This window comes from Nannobrachium achirus, assembly GCF_963921795.1.
Source record: "Nannobrachium achirus genome assembly, chromosome: 5".
Lineage (NCBI taxonomy): Eukaryota > Metazoa > Chordata > Actinopteri > Myctophiformes > Myctophidae > Nannobrachium > Nannobrachium achirus.
This window is the reverse complement of record NC_137814.1, coordinates 9,681,206-9,701,836: the sequence shown is the minus strand read 5'-3', so window position 1 is coordinate 9,701,836 and position 20,631 is coordinate 9,681,206. Positions and strand designations below refer to the sequence as shown.

General features: G+C 43.4%; 1 protein-coding gene across 1 annotated transcript in view; it reads right to left on the bottom strand.

The window, feature by feature from the left end:
• Window positions 1-20,631, bottom strand: part of piezo2b (piezo-type mechanosensitive ion channel component 2b) — a 202,797-nt gene that overhangs the window by 167,699 nt on the left and 14,467 nt on the right. The window contains exon 2 of the mRNA XM_080726880.1: window positions 2,939-3,034. Within this exon, the coding sequence (XP_080583006.1) occupies window positions 2,939-3,034 (96 nt within the window). The remainder of the gene's footprint in view (window positions 1-2,938; window positions 3,035-20,631) is intronic.

Sequence of the window (20,631 nt, the reverse complement as noted above, 5' to 3'; positions counted from 1 at the left end):
TCTTAAAGGCATTAGACGGTACGAGCCACGCCATCCTCCTAGCCGCCAACCCCTCACCTCACCAATTCTCGCCGATTGTATCACGGTACTCCGTTCCGGCCATGCCAATCCGTCCACCGACTCCACACTCGAATCGGTCTTCCTCCTGGCCTTTTACGGGTTCCTCAGGTGCTCTGAGTTCACCGCTCCCAATACCAGATTCGATCCGGCTCGCCACCCTTGCCTCGCCGACCTCACAATCCTAGACCATTCTACCCTGATCTACACGCTCAGGCACAGTAAAACAGACCAATTCGGAGCATCGACTCCCATTTACCTTTTCAAGCTAAATTCACCACTCAGTCCCTACGAGCCTCTCGTGCGCCACCTTCACACCCGCCGGTCCCAAAACGCTTCACCTTCCGACCCACTATTCATTTCCGAAACCGGCACCGTGATCACCCGGTCCTGGTTCCATCGCCACCTTCGCCAAATCCTAGCCAAGGCCGGCTACGCAGCCGAGCACTTTTCCGGCCACTCGTTCCGTATAGGTGCGGCGTCCTCAGCGTCCCGGCAAGGTATCCCCGAGCACATCATACAGATTCTCGGTCGCTGGTCGTCGTCCGCTTACCACACGTACATCCACTCCAACGCCCACGACCTCCGCCAAGCCCACGCTGCGCTCATCCGTTAACCACGGCTCTTTTTGGGGTCTTGGTTCAGGCCCAGCCGATCGAGGGCCAGAGCCCCAGAGCGATCGAGGGCCAGAGCCCCAGAGCCACACAACCCAGGGCTCATGCCCCGAGCTCCCTGCCTCCCCCCCCTCTCATACAACCCAGAGCTCATGTCCCGAGCTCCCTGCCTCCCCCCCCTCTCATACAACCCAGGGCTCATGTCCCAAGCACCCTACCTCCCCCCCCTCCCCGCTCTGTGCAGCACCGCCCTCCCAGACCCGCCAGGGTCCGTGCGCCAGGCACCCCACTCCCCCCCCGCTCCATTCCCTGCCGCCCCCCTACGCCCCGCCACATACCGGCACTGATGTCCCTCCGGTTCCCTTACCCTCCTCCCACATCACGCCCTCCCACGCCACACCGACGCCGCCGTCGTGGCTCCCACCGTCCCCACCCTTACCTGCCACCCCGTCTGTCATCCATCTCCATCCCCTGCACGGCCTCCATCCTATTACACCTCCCACCCAACGTCCGTCCCCGTCGTCCCCGTTAAACCCCTCCATCACTTACACTTTCTCCCCCCGTTAACCAAGCCAGTCACTTATCATCCACCCCAGCATTCACTCCCGCACCTTCCATAATCCAATCCAATATTCACCTATTCCATTATTCATTTCATTCCACTATTCACTCCAGTATTCACCTCTACTACCATTTCAGTCCCCATTCCATCATTCACTTCACCATCTGTCCGCCTCCTAAGGCGCAGCCTTCAGTCACCAAGGCGCTGCTCTCTCTCCCAATGCATTTCATGTCACAATGTTTCCACATCACTATGTTCAATAAATGCAACTAAACTGGTTCTCTGTTTGATGGTGTGGTCTTTACTAGTGAAATGTTGTTGGAACAACGGAGGTTCAGGAGAACAGACCACACAGGATAACCATCTCCTCCCTTCTCCATCACTTCTAATCTAACCTACCTTCTCCTCCCTACCTCACCTGCCTCAAATCCCACTGATAACAACTCCTCCCTTATCTCCTCCTACCAAGCCAATCAAGCGCTGTATTTAAACCTGGCCGTGCCAGCAGCATTTCATGCTCAGTTCTCGCATCCCGCCTCCACCCCTTTCTCCTCCCCATCCACAGTAACTAACTTTCCTTTGCTTTTCCTCCAGATACCAGTACCAGAGGGGAAACCCAGCTCAGGCGGGGGTCTTGGTTCAGGCCCAGCCGATCGAGGGCCAGAGCCCCAGAGCGATCGAGGGCCAGAGCCCCAGAGCCACACAACCCAGGGCTCATGCCCCGAGCTCCCTGCCTCCCCCCCCTCTCATACAACCCAGAGCTCATGTCCCGAGCTCCCTGCCTCCCCCCCCTCTCATACAACCCAGGGCTCATGTCCCAAGCACCCTACCTCCCCCCCCTCCCCGCTCTGTGCAGCACCGCCCTCCCAGACCCGCCAGGGTCCGTGCGCCAGGCACCCCACTCCCCCCCCGCTCCATTCCCTGCCGCCCCCCTACGCCCCGCCACATACCGGCACTGATGTCCCTCCGGTTCCCTTACCCTCCTCCCACATCACGCCCTCCCACGCCACACCGACGCCGCCGTCGTGGCTCCCACCGTCCCCACCCTTACCTGCCACCCCGTCTGTCATCCATCTCCATCCCCTGCACGGCCTCCATCCTATTACACCTCCCACCCAACGTCCGTCCCCGTCGTCCCCGTTAAACCCCTCCATCACTTACACTTTCTCCCCCCGTTAACCAAGCCAGTCACTTATCATCCACCCCAGCATTCACTCCCGCACCTTCCATAATCCAATCCAATATTCACCTATTCCATTATTCATTTCATTCCACTATTCACTCCAGTATTCACCTCTACTACCATTTCAGTCCCCATTCCATCATTCACTTCACCATCCGTCCGCCTCCTAAGGCGCAGCCTTCAGTCACCAAGGCGCTGCTCTCTCTCCCAATGCATTTCATGTCACAATGTTTCCACATCACTATGTTCAATAAATGCAACTAAACTGGTTCTCTGTTTGATGGTGTGGTCTTTACTAGTGAATAGCTATAGAAACTGTTTGGTACACTATGACGATTCTCTACCCTATGTACAGAAAAGTATATTGAGTGTCTATCTGTCTGTCTGTCTGTCTGTCTGTCTGTCTGTCTGTCTGTCTGTCTGTCTGTCTGTCTGTCTGTCTATCTATCTTTTTGCATTATGTAGACAGAGGCATGTATTCTACTGGAGTAAAAGTATGTATTTTGTGCCCTCAGGCCTTACCCTTCATTGTTGTGCTTGTGGGCTCTGCAAACAGTGGGATAAGCAGGAGATAGATGAGGTAGACCAAGGACAGGCCATTGAACCTGAACGCACACGCTGCAGAAACAAACACACACACACACATTAAACAGTCAGCGATCAAACTAGTAACAGTTTTTCTTAACAACAGCAGCCAGTTGGCTTTGGTCATTGAGCAGGCCAGCATGCATACAAGGGAAAATGCTGGCACTGGGATTGTGTGCAATTATTACAAAAATACAAGAATAAATGATCAAAATGAACATACAATTAAATAGTCTGACCCCTTAAGCTCTATAAACTTTGTTGTGCTATTATTAGCAAAAATAGACGATCTAAAACCTCACAATGCATCGAATCGCGAAGTGCTGTGAGCCTGTTGATTTTTTACTCTTATATACATTCATGAAATGCCCCAAATTGGAACATCAGGTTTAAATATTACTGTATTACATTATGAGTTCTGCACAATATAAATCGAACTGAGGCGAGGTTAGTACTAGTCTAGCATAATGAAGTGGGTAAGTTCATCCATGAATGCTAGAGAGATTAGATAAGGTTAACATTGAATGATGTAGCGTAGGTCATTAGCATTCCTGCAGCCCAGAGTCAGCTCTCACTAATCACTAGTCACAACATCCTGACATCCTTCTAACCTTGGTGTTTTGCCGGCCAACGTATCAGCTTTTTCTGGGCTGGCTGGATTAATTAACAGTGAATGCCAAAACTTGACAGGATCGTTATTGCCTGTGGTGAAATAATACTATAACAACAGTATTGTTTCTGAACCAACATGTAACCCTGCTGGCCTTGGATTGAAGCCCACCAGCCTCTTTCTCCGTCCCTTATACCGGTGGTTCTCAAACTTTGAAATTTGAAGGTCTCCCCTTAACTTTGATAGCGTACAAAGGTCTCCCCTTAACATTTGTACGCTATCAAAGTTACAGACTTGTAAGGGTCAATTTAGACCCCCATAAAGGAACCTAGGGAGTCCCTGAAATACACTTTGAGAACCACTGCCTTATACGTTTTCTCAGCTTTCCTCACGCTGTATTTCTGAATAAAGACAATCATAGCTAGGGTGGCTGTGGCTCAGGAGGTCGAGCAGGTCGTCCAATGATCGTGAGTTGGCGGTTCGAATTCCGTCTCCTCCTGTCTACATGTCGAAGTGCCCTTGAACCCCACAATGCCTCCAATGAGTCGGTCGGTGTTAGCTTGCCACCATTGGTGTGTGAATGTGGGAAGTGAGGACGCTGGCGTCGACTGTTCGCCGCTTCACCCCCCAATGTATGAATGAATGGACCATTCATTGTAAAGCGCTTTGAGCACTTGGAAAAGTGCTATAAAAATGCAATCCATTAGATTGACCTGCCCGCTCTCCTCTTTAAAAAAGAAAACAAATCTAATCATGTTGATCTCAGGATCCACATGCGAACGCCGTGGCCCCAGTGTGGATCTCGAATGTGGCCAGCCTGTGACATACTGTACGATGATGTATGACTCCACATTTGGGCAAGGTTTCACTCATTTCAGCCTAGTCTGAGCCCCATTGACGTTAAATATAGTATAAAACGTGTAATGTACAAAAAAACATTTACAATTTGTGGAGGTACGTCTGTGGCCACAGTGTGCAGAGAAGATTGTGCACCGTGTCAAAGGTTTGCAAGATTAGCTCTGGACAAACACACAGACAGACAGACACAGACCCTAGATGGCTGGAATCATGCAGAGCCACGTGTAGTAAAAACGTCATGATTACAGCATAATTTTGACAAATGTCCGGCAGTACTGTGATGAGAAAGAATTAATTACCAGAGATTTATCACATTAATAATGATGAGGTTACCAAGGTTTGTTAGATGAGCGGAGGTGCTGTCTTCAAATAGAAAAGGGCTAAAGAGGCTCGTCATTCACTCGATTCAAAAAACAAATCTCTCCATTACAAAATCACAACATTTGGCCTAGTCAAACCTTCATCAAACCCAGTGGTTCTCAACCTTTTCAGGCCGTGACCCCCAAAATAATCTTATTTGAACTGGGGAGTGGGGACCCCCCCGCCCTGAAGGGCACTAAGAGTTGAGGCATTACATTTTGTATAACACGGTTCCATTGTGAAAATAGCAGATCGAGGTGGCGTGGCGAGGCGTTGTGAGCATGTAGATCGGCTATTTTCACAATTTTAGCCTCTTAATATTTGACAATTTGGCCAATTTATTAAAAAGTCCTTAAAGGGATATTCCACTTTCATCAGGGAGCAGTGGTAGGGCTTCTCTCCACATACAAACCCATTGTAACTTCAAACTCCGTTTTAACCATGATAAATTCATTAAAAACACCCATTATTTTTTTCTGGAGACTCATTTTACCTTCTTAATACGTGAGCAGGCCGTGTTTTTTCGATAACTTTTTTCATTTATTTTTAATAATTATTTGGAAAAATGGAAAAAATGAAATAAATGAAAAATTTTATCGAAAAAACACGGCCTGCTCACATATTAGGAGGGTAGTATGAGTCACCAGAAAAAATAATGTGTGTTTTTAATGAATCTATCGTGGTTAAAATGAAGTTTGAAGTTACAATGGGTGTGTGTGGGGAGAGGCCCTGGGCCTCGAGGGCCTGGTAACATTTACATCAAATATCTAAATATTCAATCAAGCTAATTAAAAACTGTTCAGGGTATTCATAAAAGCCTGATTAGATGATAAAATTACCAAAAGTTTTTTTGAAAGTGAAATACCCCTTTAAATTGTCACTTTAGAAATGTATACACTTAAACATTATATAGGTTTGTTTACTGTTGAGTGAGGAAAACAATGTTGCACATTAAGTTAATCATCTGGGGACCCCCCAAAATAATTTGGGGACCCCCCCTGGGGGTCCCAACCCACAGGTTGAGAACCACTGATCTAACCTAACGTGCTCCGATGATCTCCGACTGGGCCCATATGTCATGTTAATAACGAGGAAGAAACAGAACATTAAGCATATCGACCGCGCACACCTGAGTGTTCATTTAACTAGAGTGTGTAAGAATGGACCCTTACACATCAATTTTAACACTCTCACAGTGAAGTTAACACTCCAGATTTTGCTGTGGTCTGCTCTAGTTCTCCCAGTGGGATAATCCATCATAAATCACATATCATATAAAAAAAAAAAAGATTAACAAGCATTTCATGGAACAATAGCTTTAGTGTAACTTGTTCAGCTATATACTGTAAGCCCAAAAAGTCTTGGAAAAGAGTGATGTCACACATCTCTCCTTTCTAATATGAGTTGTGAAAACAGGGAATATGCTAAATATACTTTTGTTGCCACAGCTTTATATTAAACAAAGTAACATGGTTTGGGAATGTGAAATGTCACATTCAGGTCACATTGAAAGCCTGGTGCTTGTTGATTCAAGATTCAAGATTCAAGATGTTTATTGTCACAAGGATGTTTTTTTTATTTTATTTTTTTAAGATGTTGCGTGCATGGGGCATTGGCATACAGGTGTTTTACCATGGGAGAGTGTTTTCTGCTGGTGTTTCAGTCCGAGTGTATCAAAGGGTGCGTTCGGAAATGCGCACCGGTTCTGGTTAGGGTTAGGGTTAGGGTTAGTTTTAGGCATAGTTTTACTGATGTTAGGGTTAGGGTTGGGTTTAGGCACTCACTACACTGAGCACACACCTGGTGCGCATTTCCAAACGCACCCTTTGATACACTCGGACTGAAACACCAGCAGAAAACACTCTCCCGTTTTACCATGGCCTTAAGGTGGTTGCACACTGCACTGCGTGTTTTCGTTGCGTTTTGGAAATCCAAAATCCAAAAGCCAGGGAGAGAGAGAGGAAAGAGAGAGCAAGGGACTCAGTGCGACAGCTGCGAAAATCGGGAAAAATCAACCCTGGTCCGAAAATAAATACGAAACGGGCGGCAGTGTGCAAACGGGATTGACATAACGTGAGGTTGATTTTTTTATTCACGCACTCCGAAATTCACTCCGATATTCGGCCCGAAAAACGCAGCAGTGTGCAAAGACCTTTAGTTTGGACTTTGGAATTAGACTTCGCACACCATGCTACAGAACCCTCAAACACCTTTTCAAGCATGTTTGTATATCATTAAAGGAGTCATCCAGACCAAAACACATGTAGGGTTAAATCTGCCTTTTATCATACCCCTTTATACCTGCTTTAGTCCATTTTATTCATAGCTGCCCCTGTTGCTAGATTTCAGCTGCCCCTGTTGCTAGATTTTGCAGGCCCTCTCATAACTAACAGAGTAGATAGACTTTATACTAGTGCGGTTATTTCTTCAGCTTCAAAGTTGGTATTTTTTTATTGGATTGTGTTTACACAACGTCCTGAGACCAACCACACCGCTGTTTTTACCTCACAGGCACCCTTACTTGTCAAACCGACCCCTCCCTCCCCTCCCTTTCTAGCCTCTCCTCTCCCTGCTCTGGTGCAGAGCAGAAGCCGTTTGACAAGTAAGGGTGCCTGTGAGGTCAAAACAGCGGTTTGGTTGGTCTCCGGACGTTGTGTAAACACAATCCAGTAAAAAAATACTAACTTTGAAGCTGAAGAAATAACCGCACTAGTATAAAGTCTATCTACTCTGTTAGTTATGAGAGGGCCTGCAAAATCTAGCAACAGGGGCAGCCAAAATCTAGCAACAGGGGCAGCTATGAAAGAAATCGACTAAAGCAGGTATAAAGGGGTATGATAAAAGACAGATTTAACCCTGTATGTGTTTTGGTCTGGATGACTCCTTTAAAAGAGGTTTGCAGCTTTACCTTCGTCACACTGCAGGGCATTGCTTTTGTCTGGGAAATTCACAGTCCACAAGGCCTCTGTTCTATTTGGGGCCTGATCCTGGTGACTCATCCGGTGAGAGCGCTCACCCACCCTGCATACCACATAAATAAAGGCCACAGATCTTTCCTGCAGCTGACCCAGGGTTCAAATCCCACCCGCGTTGGCCTGTCACAATTATTACATAATAATCACCTAATCGCTAATTATTTGAGACAATCACAATTATTTTTGCATGATCGTCATAATTGTGTCCATGTTGAAAAATGTTCATATATTTTCAAACATTAAAATAAAAAAATGTGGCAATAGCAGATCCTTTTTTTTTTTTTTTTTAAGATTTGTTTTTGGGCTTTTATCAGGTTCAGGTTCAGATTTATTGTCACACATATCCATACAAGTAAAGATACAATGAAATGCTTTTGCCAGGAGCACTCTCAGCCTTATTACACAAAGACATGGTCACAGTGACCGACAAGAGTGTGGACCCACATACCAAGCAGGCCACACAAAACAAGTCCCTATTATGCCTTTATTTGATAGGACAGTAGTCTGACAGGAAATAGGGGGAGAGATGGGGAGTGACATGCGGCAAAGGTCGTCCGGATCGGGAATCAAACTGGCGACGCCGCCAGGCATCAATGCCAATGTGGCAATGCCTATGTGGTATGCGCCTGGACCAGTAGGCCAGCGGGCGACCAATATAATCCACTTTAATGTCATGATAGTGACAGCCCTACACCCAACACCTTTTACTGCAGTGTTTCTCAAACCTTTTCGGGTCAAGATCAGGACCCCCAAATGTATCTTTATTATGACGCAGAAAAAAAATTAAATCACTCAAAATGTTCCAAACACTTTCAAGATTTTTCTAAAATGCTCAGGAATAGCACAGCGTGGCACGAAGAGATCAGCTATTTTTGAACAGCAAACATATAAATGGATAAGTAGTAAAAAATAATTATTGTGATGCTATGTTAACTGCTGGGGACCCCCTGGAGCCTGGACCCTTTGAAAACCAAAGCTTTACTGCATGCCCCCCCCCCCCCCCCCCCTCCCTCATTTCCAACCTCTCTGTTCACTGTCACACACACTGTCTGCTCACAAAGATAAAATGCTGAGATGCTGGAGTAGTGTTCTACCATTCCATCTTCATCCATAACTCATTCAAGTCATTCAAGTGTTAAACATTCAAGTGTTAAACAATGACATTCCACGAACAACACAAAAAAACTTTTTTTTTTCTTTCCTACTCGCTGGTAAGACAGTCACGTCGGCAGTACGGTGTCAGCGCATTAACCCTGGCAACAGCCTGCAAGCTTGTGTCTAACATAAGTCTAACTTCTGTGGTAACGGCTCATTGCTCTGGCTATACCAGGTGCAGGAGCTAATAAGGGCTTTACACACACACCCATTTTGTGAATTAAGTTGGTGTTTTATTGAGGAAAATACTCTGGGTCTTTTCATGTTTTCATTGCTGCTGGCTTATATGCGTTGATGACAGAAGAAGCCGAACATGCTGTTTTCAGCCAGTTTGTGTGCTGTTTGAATTCCTGCTGCTGGTTTTTTAGAAACCATTGTTGGCTATTAGCAGTGGACCACTGTGGTTACCAAACTGGGGGCCGGCCGGTTGGGACCCCCAGATGATTCGCCTAATGTAAATAAATACAATTAAGTTGGGTTTGGTTTGATTTCAATGTCCAACATTGTTTTCTCACTCAAAAGTAAATAAAACAACATACAGTATAGGTGAATGCAGGGTATGTGCACATTTCTAAAGTTACAATTTGTCAAATGTTACGTAAGAGGGAGGCAAACATTGTGAGAATAGATGATCTACAAGCTCACAATGCCTCGCACTGCGGCCTGAAAAGTTTGGGAAACCTTAAGTTGGGCTATAGCCAGGCAATAGAGCTCAACTGAAATATCGGTCTGGATGATATGTCAGCCTTTATTTGTATATATATATATTTTTTTAATGACATCAGTCTCTGCAATTATGTAGCTGATGTGATGTCACTTCCAACCAGGCGTCCCTCTATTGGGCATGGCAAATATTTTCTAAAAGTGTTAGCAACAGCAGATCTACTATATAAGCTCACAATGTGTGCTTATACTGTACGACCACTATTGTTGAAAGAGGGCATAAGTGGTTAAATAAACGTTCAGTTTGCGTGTATTTTATATTTACTTGTTGAGTGTTGGTAGGTTTTTTGTTTGTTCTTTTAATATTTCCATACATGTAAATTTAAAAGATTTTCTATCAAAAATGTGTTTACATGTACAGTCAGTATATAGTATTTGCTTACATAATACTGTAAGTTAAATGATCTAAAAAATAGAAGCACTTTTTTTTTACAAAATATATTTCAAAACATTGGCAATCGGTGGGGGCAGAAATCTGCCTTGGGGCAGCAGGCTTTAATAGGAAACTGTATTGTGTGTGTCCAGACTATAGATCCTAAAGTGTGTCCACTAGGCTAATACCTGATCCATACCTCTCTCAGGGCCTTTTCACATGACTTTGGTGCCAAGTATCAAGTGCACATACATCAGGACTAACAAAAACTTTAATTGATTATTGATTTGTGAACACTTATACACTATCTCAGTCTGATTGACTACCAGCCAAGATGAGTGTTATTACCAGTTAAATGCTTCCAACCAGCTGGTGCCTCCTGCATATTATGTACAGTACATTACATTACAGTGTCAGGAATTCAGCTGAGGAACTGTGTAGGCAACAGCAGTGATAACCTTAGACCAGTGGTGGAAAAAAAAGTACTCAAATGATTTACTTACGTAAAAGTATCAATACTGCAATGTAGAAATACTCTGTTAGTCTGAAGCCACACCAAAGTACCTATGAGAGTGGAATCCCCATTCCGCCAATGCATTTCAATGGGAAGGGGGCGGTTTCATGCCAGTAGAGGATATCTGCGTGCCGCGCCGACCTTGCGTTTATGCTGGAGCAGATAAATTCTCCGGTTTTCCCCCTCTGTCCAATCGGGTGAGTCGAACGTGGAATGGGGAGGGTTCTGTTAGTGACTGACAGGCGCGTCACTGGCTTTGGACAGAATGCGCTCTCTGGGTCAGCCTGCACCCTTTGTTAGCCTCCTGGTTGGTCCCTGACTGACCAACCAGCAGGCTCTATCTGCCTTGTCCCGCCCTGGTTCTGCCTTTTTTATGTTGAATTAGCTAAAACATAATTTTTGGAGAAATAAAAACATTTAAAAACATGCTGATTCACTATGCTGCCACTGAGCAGCTCCAATTGACTGAAACAAAGTTTGAAATTAGAATTGAGCACTCAGAATAACAATATGAAGCAACTGCATTAACATGGCAGTGGATGGAATGTCCCACTGAATGTCCCTCCAAGTCAAAGCAACCAATGGGTGTGGAGAGGGGCAGGACAATGGGCGGGACTTGACAAAGGGTGTTTATCCGCTGGCAACCATATACTTTGGTGTGGCTTCAGCCTTACAAGTAAAAGTCCGGAATTCAAAATGTACTTGAGTGAAAGTACAAAATTATTGGCATCAAAATGTACCAAAAGTAAAAGTACAAAATGTTTGAAAATAGAAAATAGGGCTAAAGTGGTTTATGTATGTTTTATTGCAACCGTAGGTCGCAGTTTATGAAAACCGCCTCATCTTGTCCGTACGTGAGTAACGCCTCAATGTCTATAGCTGCTGACCTGTTGTGCCATCACATCGTTGTGAAATCAATCACATTGTGACATCACATTCCATCCTTGTCCCTTATATGCCCATTGTATGCCCATACAGTATATAGAGATCCCTGATCTCCATATATGACTATAGCTGACCTATGACATCACATTGTTGTGACATCACATTGTGCCATCACATTCCGTCCCTGTCCCTTGTATGCCCATATATGGAGATCCCTGATGTCATCAATATTAAGCCCATAGCTTAGTATGCCCATATAAGGACATATTGTGTGAGTCTCGTGTGGATAACATAAGACATCTATGATGTCAAACGTCAGTGATATTAGGGAAAATATTGTGTCCACGTTTTGTCCAACTTAAACAACCAACCGCAACTCGAATCACACTTGAATTCCATCTAGGGCGAGGTCGTCTTACTGGTAATATTATCATTTATATCTGCAAAGTAACTTGTACGTTTTCAAATAAATGTGGAGTAAAAGTACAATATTTGTATCCGAGTGTCACGGTCCGCACCTCAGCACTGTGACTTTGTCAGTATTTTTGAAAGCCTCTCTATTGTAAAATGTGTATTTGAAAGTATGTTAGTTATCTACAGTAAGTAGCCTTGGGAGTTTAGAGGCGTTCACCTGTCACAGTCCGGTCCTTAGGACTGTGACTTTGTCTAGTCTACTGGTATTTGTACTTTAACCTGTGTATCCCTGTTCTGTATTAATCTTACTAGCCTACAGCCCCCTGCGGGGGCCTGGCCCCTTTGTGTGTGTGCCTGTTAGTCCCCCTTGGTGTGAAGCAGACAGACTGTGATGTTGCTCTCTCTGGAACTGCCCCCGGACTGGGAGTGTGCTGCTTGTTGACGCCCATTTGTGATGTAAATCGCATCACAGGACAGCCGCCTACAGGCCAAAATTTGGGAAAATATTTTAAACATTTGGGGATTATGAGAAGTAGAGACACATCTGAAGGTGATAAAGTTGATGTTGGGCAAGGTACATGCGTTATTGATTTTTGTATTGTGTTTTCTAGACAATTGAGCAACTGCTGAACGTGGAGTTACAGATGGACGGTCGGACCAACCAGCATACACACTATTTTTTGGGGCGATTCTAATTAGGTTGTGGGATATTATGATTGTTGATGATTTCCTTGTGTACCTTATTTTGTAGTATTGCTCCCAGTGTTTCCTGTCTGTCTAGTTTCTGTTACCTGCCTTGTCTCACCAGTGATTAGCCAATGTTTTGCAGTTGTGCCTAGTTAGTCCAAGTCTATTTATGTGCCCCTGTGTTTTCAGTTCCTTGTCAGTTCGTTGTCGTTTGTTGATGTGGTAAGACCTATGATCCTTGACCCTGTGTATTCTAAGTATTTCTAGTCCTTGATCATTTTGTATTTCCCTTAGTTTTCCCAGTTTAGTTTGTCCCTGTAGCTTGTTTGTCCTGTGTCATGTTAAATAAAGACCCCAGCATCTACACTATTCTGCCTGAGACTGTTTGGTGTAGTGGAGTAGAAGTATTGGAAATTGGAAATACTCGAGTAAAGTACCAATACCTTAATTAAGGGCAGTACTTAAGTAAATGTACTTATTTACTTTATGATAGATAGATTTTTTTTGTGTTTTAAGCATATGTCGTATTTTGTTTAATGCCAAGGTAATCTTAAAATGTATAATGCCTTATCACATCACAGCATCACCCTCTGTGTTTCCTGAGGTTGCTTAAGGCTATGAGGTGTCATTTAGGTCATTACTGTAGATTGTCTGACTCTGAATCTCAGACCAATCAGTCCTTTGATCAAGGGGTATCTATTTGTTCATTTTGTCTGCCTGTTAGAACAAGCTGTCTGTCGAAGGTCTCACATGGGGCCTGCCTCTATTGGTATTTAAACTGTAGGTAATAATGAAGAAGACGACGCAGTATTCGGGGGTCCCACCGCTGAGGTGAGGTCAGGCCTGTGTGCTCTCTCTCGTACTTGGTTTTATGCTGTATCTTTGGACTTAGCCCCATATAGAACCTCACCCGTCGCTACATACTGTTGTGCTCCGAGATGAGGTCCTAGAAAGGTGGCGTAGCGATCGCTGGACTGCCGCAACGACGAGTTGGAAAACACTCGAAACAAAATTTTATCCAAAAAGTAAAGGTAGTTCCGAGCTCCCAGATTGTGGTTACCTAACATCGGTACATAAAACATGAACTACGGCATGAAACGACCACTAAAATCGCTAGTTTTGTAATGTTTTCCCATTCAACTGGAACTCCCCCGGCGGCAGTTGCCTGTATCTGCTACAATGGGAAAGATGCAGTACTTGCACCTGCCGCCGGGGGCTTTTCTGAATTGAATGAGACTAAACCAAATAAGCGATTTAAACCGTTATCCCAACGCCGTGGTTGATGTTTTATTTACAGAGGTTAGGTAACCACAATCTGGGAGCTCGGAACTACCTTTACTTTTTGGATAGAATTTCGTTTCGAGTGTTTTCCAACTCGTTGTTGCGGCAGTCCAGCGATCGCTACGCCACCTTTCTAGGACCTCATCTCGGAGCACAACAGTATGCAGCGACGGGTGAGGTTCTATATGGGGCTACTTTGGACTATGCTGTATATTGATGCCTCTCTAAATAAATGCTGCAAGGAACTTCTACCTTTATCATCGTTCTGGACTGCATATTTCTATTAGTATTTAGTAAGGTTTTTAGTCTTAAATCCCTTATCACTTTACAACACTGCCTTAGACCAGTGGTTATCAAACTGTTTCGTCTCAGGTCACCCCTGTAAATAACTTTTATCCAAGGCACCCCTGAATGACAATGTTTCTTTATAGAACCTACTGTAACATTTATGTCATATTTAAGGTATGTAAATATGTAAGTGTTGTACCCTAAGATACAGTACTGTATCTACCCATAAGGTACAATACTGAAAGTCACAAGGTAAACATATAATATCCGCTTCCCAGGACAGATTAAAAATAACTTTATACCACTTGAACCCCAGCATCCCTAATCTGGCAAAAATAGCTGGCTCATTATTATAAGGCCATGAGAATAGTCTGTCTTGTGTGTGTCAACTAAAGCACATTAAATTACCTCGTTTGTTGAAAGGTGCTGTACAAATACAGTTGCCTTGCCTTCCTGGAATCATCATTTAACCGCTTTCAAACTGTTGTCCTGATTTTGGGAACATAAGAAAGATTTTTCGAAAATAGAGAAAATAGCAGATCTACAAGACCACAAGCTTTGTGAGCGTGTAGATCTTCTATTTTCAACAAAACGATGTAAACATTTTTAATGGAATAAAATACATGTAATTTTATCCAATCTGTATGGTAGAGTATGTAATACAATAAAAGCGGGGCCCTCATTCAGTTCCTCTTTGACTACGCTTGCACCTCCTGGTACTCCAATATCAAAAAGCCACTCCAAACCTCCCAAAACAAACTGATTCGACTACTTCTCGACCTGGGGCCCATGACCCATGTTTCTCCCACACATGTTGCTAGCCTAAGATGGCTCAGCGTTGAAGACGGGGTTAAACAACTAAAAATGGGATTGACTTTCAAAATGGTCATTGCAAATATGCCCTCTGAATCCTGTCAGTACCCGCAGATCTGACCAAACATCTCCAAAAAGTTAGCGACAGCCACAACACCAGTGCACACAACGATCTGATAACAAAAACCCATAAGACAAATATGGGTAAATTCTCCTTCTATAACACTGCCACCCAGTTGTGGAATTCCTTGACTACTTCCCTAAACATGTAGCACGTTGGCCTCCTTCAAAACTGCCCTGATAACCCACCGTTCAGGAGGCCAGAGATGGAGGTAGTCATCTCCACTTCTCCCATAGGCAGGCGAGAACTGAGCACCCAGACCCCCCTTACCTTAGTCCATCCCCTTGTTTCCCCTACCCTGTACATATAGTGTTTTTATAAATGCGGAGATATCTGAATGTTTTCTTTGGAATGTTTCTTTTAGGCAGGATGTTTAACTGTACTTGTAAAGTAAAATAAAATATTCAATCAATGAAATACAATGAATATTACATTTAGATTGTGTCAAAGGGTGTGTCTCACGTAGACACAGGATCTGACACAAACTTTTACCTGATGGTCATTGGTCAATATACAATGTATCCCCTAAGCAGGCAGGCTCTATTAGCTTGATTGATTGAATACTTTTATTAGACAGAAATGCAAACCACAGCAGAGTCCAGTCGAACACTTGGTCTGAAAGGATAACACCAAAAAAAGTCTTTGCTTTCTTGTTTCCTTTCGAGTCCTATGTATTCAATTAATAAAACATAAGCTCAATGGTAAAGATTTCAGCACTTGTGCGGGAAAGGTAGAAGGGTAAAGTTACAGTACATCGTCGTTGCCGGGTGGAAACCTTGTATGTCCAAAAGCGTTCGTTTTGTATGTATCATTTAAAAAATGAACTAAACTAGTGAAAACAGACGATCTTTGTGAAAACAACGACCTTGAATGATGAAGCAGGGCTTTACTTAGCGAAAAACGTACAAATTTGAAACTTGGAAATGCAAGGTTTCTGCGCGACAGTCATGACATATTAGTGCTGCTTTAAGTGGTTAAGAGAGAAGAACCGCGAGAGGAAACCGGATATATAGGATCTCAAGAGAGGCACTAGTTAATAAAAAAGAAAGATTTGCACCACCAACATCCAAAATGGAGGCTAATTTACGGTCCACTCAACAAATATAACCTGATGTTCATAAACTAGCTCCGGTATGCACTGAGCATGTGATCCCCTCTTACAGTAACGTCAACGTTTTCTTTCAATATTTTTAGCTCAGGGTGCAGAGTGCAGGGAAGTGAGCAGTGTTGCCATGTCTGCTCATTATAAGGGATCTTGAGCTTGTTTTACTGTAAAGTTGCTTGTAAATTATTGGTAGTATGCGGGTTGCAGGTTTTTGGGCTTGCTTATAAAAGTGCATATTGTCTCCGCCAGGCCAAAAGGCATGGTCGAGACTATGTTTTGCACCCTGTCCGAGTGTCCGTCTGTCCGTCCATGAATATAGCTAATCTCTGGCACCATAAGGCCCTTCGCAGCGAAACTGTGCACACACACTCCCTGGATGCCCAAATCTTTCAGATGGACACCTTTTTTGACAGTACTCCTACAGATTTTGGCCAAATATAATCATTACACAGTATCTCTATAGTCATTAAACGACACCAATCTTTCAGATATTTCATATTCCACCACGATTGGCTAAGATTGGCTTCCAAAGTTTGCAGTAGTGTCCGTTTTGAACAAAATGCCTCAAATCATGAACACATTCCACATTCCGTGAAATCTTGCTCGCACATTCCCACAAGGCCTAGGAAGAAATGCCAATTGGAATTTTTCAAATCAGCCTCATAGAACAGGCCAATTTGTGTTTTTACCTAGTATAACTGCACCGATCTGCATGAAACTTTGTATGCACACTCCCTAGAATCTATGCCCTGCATCTTTCACATCACATCTGCTTTTTATAGAGCCACCAAGAGGCCAACTCGGAGGAGCACTTTTTCTCGTTTGGGCTTGTTTCATATAATGCTGTTTAAACATGTTCATGTCAAGGACCCCCAAATGAATGTGTATTTGCCACGCACCTAGCTATTTTCAAATATGCATATAGATTTAAAGTGCTCATGTAGCCTAATTGTAGTTGCTTCTTTTGGGCTTGTTTTCATAGACCTGGTTGCTTATTTCTCTCGCAAAACCTGGCAACACCAGCAGGGAGGTGAGCAGCACAGTAACTTCTTACAGACGCGGACACACAGGTCTGACACCACAGATTTCTCACTGAGGTTAGATCAACAAGCGTGGAGTTTACAACCTGGTTCGCCGTGCGTGCTGCTGTGCTCCCGTTTCAGGGCTGTGTGAGCGGTCACGTCCGTCTGAGCTACCTACCCTTAGTAGTCTTCAACTACAGAAAACATTACACATAACTGCTAAAAAAAAAGTGCTGTTATTTATCTTCGCTGAGTTCAATAGACCTATTCATTGACATATGACTTGGCTACCTCCCCGTGAATTAGCTGGAACCCGAGCCCTACGCCAACTTTTCAACAGTACTCCCCTAACCACACGTAGACCACTGAAAAGCACAAACAACGGTTATTAGGCAGAAGGAACTTGTGAAGAACTTGTGATCCTGCATGGAGATGTGCAGATAAAGTACGGTTCAAAGCTATCGAAAGACATCTGAGGCACTCAAGAGGGTAATAGTTAAAAACAAAAAATACCTTTAATACTTCATGGCTTGGACAAAGTTCAAAACATGAGAACATGTTTCAGCCAAGTATTATGTACTGTATGGATACAGTATGTTGATAATACCATGAGTCTACAATACATCATGCCTACCCCTCAAGTTTGAGGGGTAGGCAACTGAAATGCCAGACAGCCTCATGTCACATCCTGTATCACTAGCAAGAAGAGATCAAAACAAAAACTAAATGTTCATTATGTTTGGAGCATTGTCTTTTCAAAGATTCCTGTTCCTATCCTCATTTTGAAATAAAAAGCATGGCCTAGAGCGGGTGGTCTGCTCCAATGTGTATTTCCCACCTTTATTTAGAATAGATGTTTAAGAAAACTGTATGAATAAGAACAAAGTATTCGACCTTAACCATCAGTGTGAAGTTCATGGTGAAAGCTGTGTTCATTTATCCATTTTGTAACTCTCAAGAAAGAGTTAGATCGACTGAGCACACCCATTATTCATCTGCTTTGTGTTTCAGAGCACGAGAGAGAGAGAGAGAGAGCTCTTTGGGTATCTGTCTGCATTGTCTAACAACTAGACACTAGACTGCAGCGCAGTCTGACCATTTGGCCTCTCTAGATGACTCACCATAGGAGGATTTTTACACAAGGAATGAAAATAAACTGCCTTTGTTTTGGAGACATCACATTACAGCAGAATACCCCGTGCCCTCGTCAATCACAGCCTTTGTCCTTTCAAACCCTATTATTACAAACACACAAAAGCCCCGGTGCAAAGTGGGAGAGAGAGCCAACCGCCCTTAAATCTGGTATTGAAAATAAGTCGAGCCGAATCAGAGAGTGGGTCCAGGAAAGATAAATGTCATGAGAGGAGATAAAACGAGCCGGTGCCTGATCCAGCCCGGCACGGAGAGATAGCGGGAGGAATTTAAACCCTGTGTGATCACTGCTCCAAAGACATTTATTAATTGATGGAAAATCATCCTCTTCTTTCACTGTACTATAGGGGATGGTGTGTTTGTCTAGACTTTTTTTTGTCAAGTCAACACTAACAGATTCAGAAGATTGAGGAACATACATATGTACTCACAGTCACAAGCACGCACGCACACACACATGCACACATTAACATTGATGTACAGTAGGCCTTTCCCTTCATAGTTGAATAATAAATGAATAGGTCAATTTGGTCTTAAATAATTTACCAAGACTTTGATAGTCAATACGTAGTTTTTCTCAAGCCGAATGAATGATATTCTTGAAAAAGGAATGAGCACATCTCTTGCATACTTACTCCAGAAACAATCCTTTATTTCTACCAGTCAATAGGCCAATAGCCACTAGTAGCTGTTGTGAAATCAACATTAGAATGTTCTCAACCTCACAGCCCTGAAGAGAGGCCGGTCTCTGCATGACACAAACACAATTACAGATTTGTTAATTAAATGAACGAATCAATTAGTCGTTAAATTCCCCATCACTGCCAGTCAACTAAGAATGTCTGTAGCGGAGGACAGCCCTAATGTACAGTATCATGGTTGATGTGTAGTGTACAGGACACCAGTAGGTGTACAGATGGTACGGTTTACATTACAAACAGCTGCATGGACAATAGAACTGACATACTGTATAACTGGACAGATTCTTGAAAAGATCAGGATGTTTGCTTGGGATGCCTTGTGATGACACCTGAATGTCACCACAGGATCAAATAAAGGCCTGTCTGTCTATGTGTCGTCCGTCCGTCCGTCCGTCCGTCCGTCCATCCATTCATCTCTCTGTCTGTCTGTCTGTCTGTCCGTCCGTCCGTCAGTCCATCCAGCCACCCATCTGTCTGTCTGTCTGTCTGTCTGTCTATCTATACCTAACCTAAGCATTCGCAAACATTTTTACAAGGGGTCACAATTTTTTCACAAGGGACGGGTTCCCGACTTTTCACAACGTGAGGCCTTCTGAGATTGTAGATTGACTATTTTCACAATGCTTGCCTCTTAATATTAATTATATATATATTAATATTTGACAATTTGATATTAAAAAGGTCTTAAAAGTCATTTGATTGTAACTTTAGAAACGTGCATATACCCTGCATTCACTTATACTGTATGTTGGTTTGTTTACTGTTGAGTGAGAAAATAATGTTGCACATTAAGCTAATCATTTGGGGACCCCCCTGGAGGTCCCGACCCCCAGTTTGGGAACCATCCACTGATCTATCTACCCCCCTAACCCTATCAAACAGCGCTACACACTGCTCCACACCAGGGCTTGTTACTGTAGGTGCTTCAGAGCCAGTGATGATCAGGGGCGTCAATTGGGTATGGCAGGGGTATGCAGCTGCCATACCCTGGGTCCAGGGGGGAAAATAAAAGCTACTTTTAAATATAAATCCATAAATGTCTCTTTGTCTATCTGCGCTGGTTATTATGTTGTTAAATTACAGTAAAATAACTACAAATGCATAATTTTACATAATGGTCACTTTAACAAGGTACAGTCGTTGTACCTTGAAAGTGCTGGTGGTGGTACCACAATGGCAGTTTGGTGGTACCACCTAATTTTCTATTCTATAGCTCCACCACTAGGTGGTGGCAGAGAGCAACTAATGCCCAGACCCAGGCAGTTTCAGTCAACAAATAGACAATTGAAAAAAAATAAAAATAAAGTTAGTTAGCTGTTTTTTCTTCTTTTTTTAAAAGAAAAAGAAAGTGTTGCTTTATACACAACTGTGTTTATAATATTTAACAACAATAAACCCACTAAACAATGTTAGACAAAATAAATACAAAAACATTCATAATTTATCTTTTGAGGCAGAAATAAGCTTGGGTTGTTTATCCCTTTAAAATTATTCAAGGGGTAGCTTGAGTGAGCAATAATATTTTAATATCATGGATATTTTTAATTAAGTTTAAAATATAACTCTCTGTGGAAACAAGTCCCCAGTACCCAA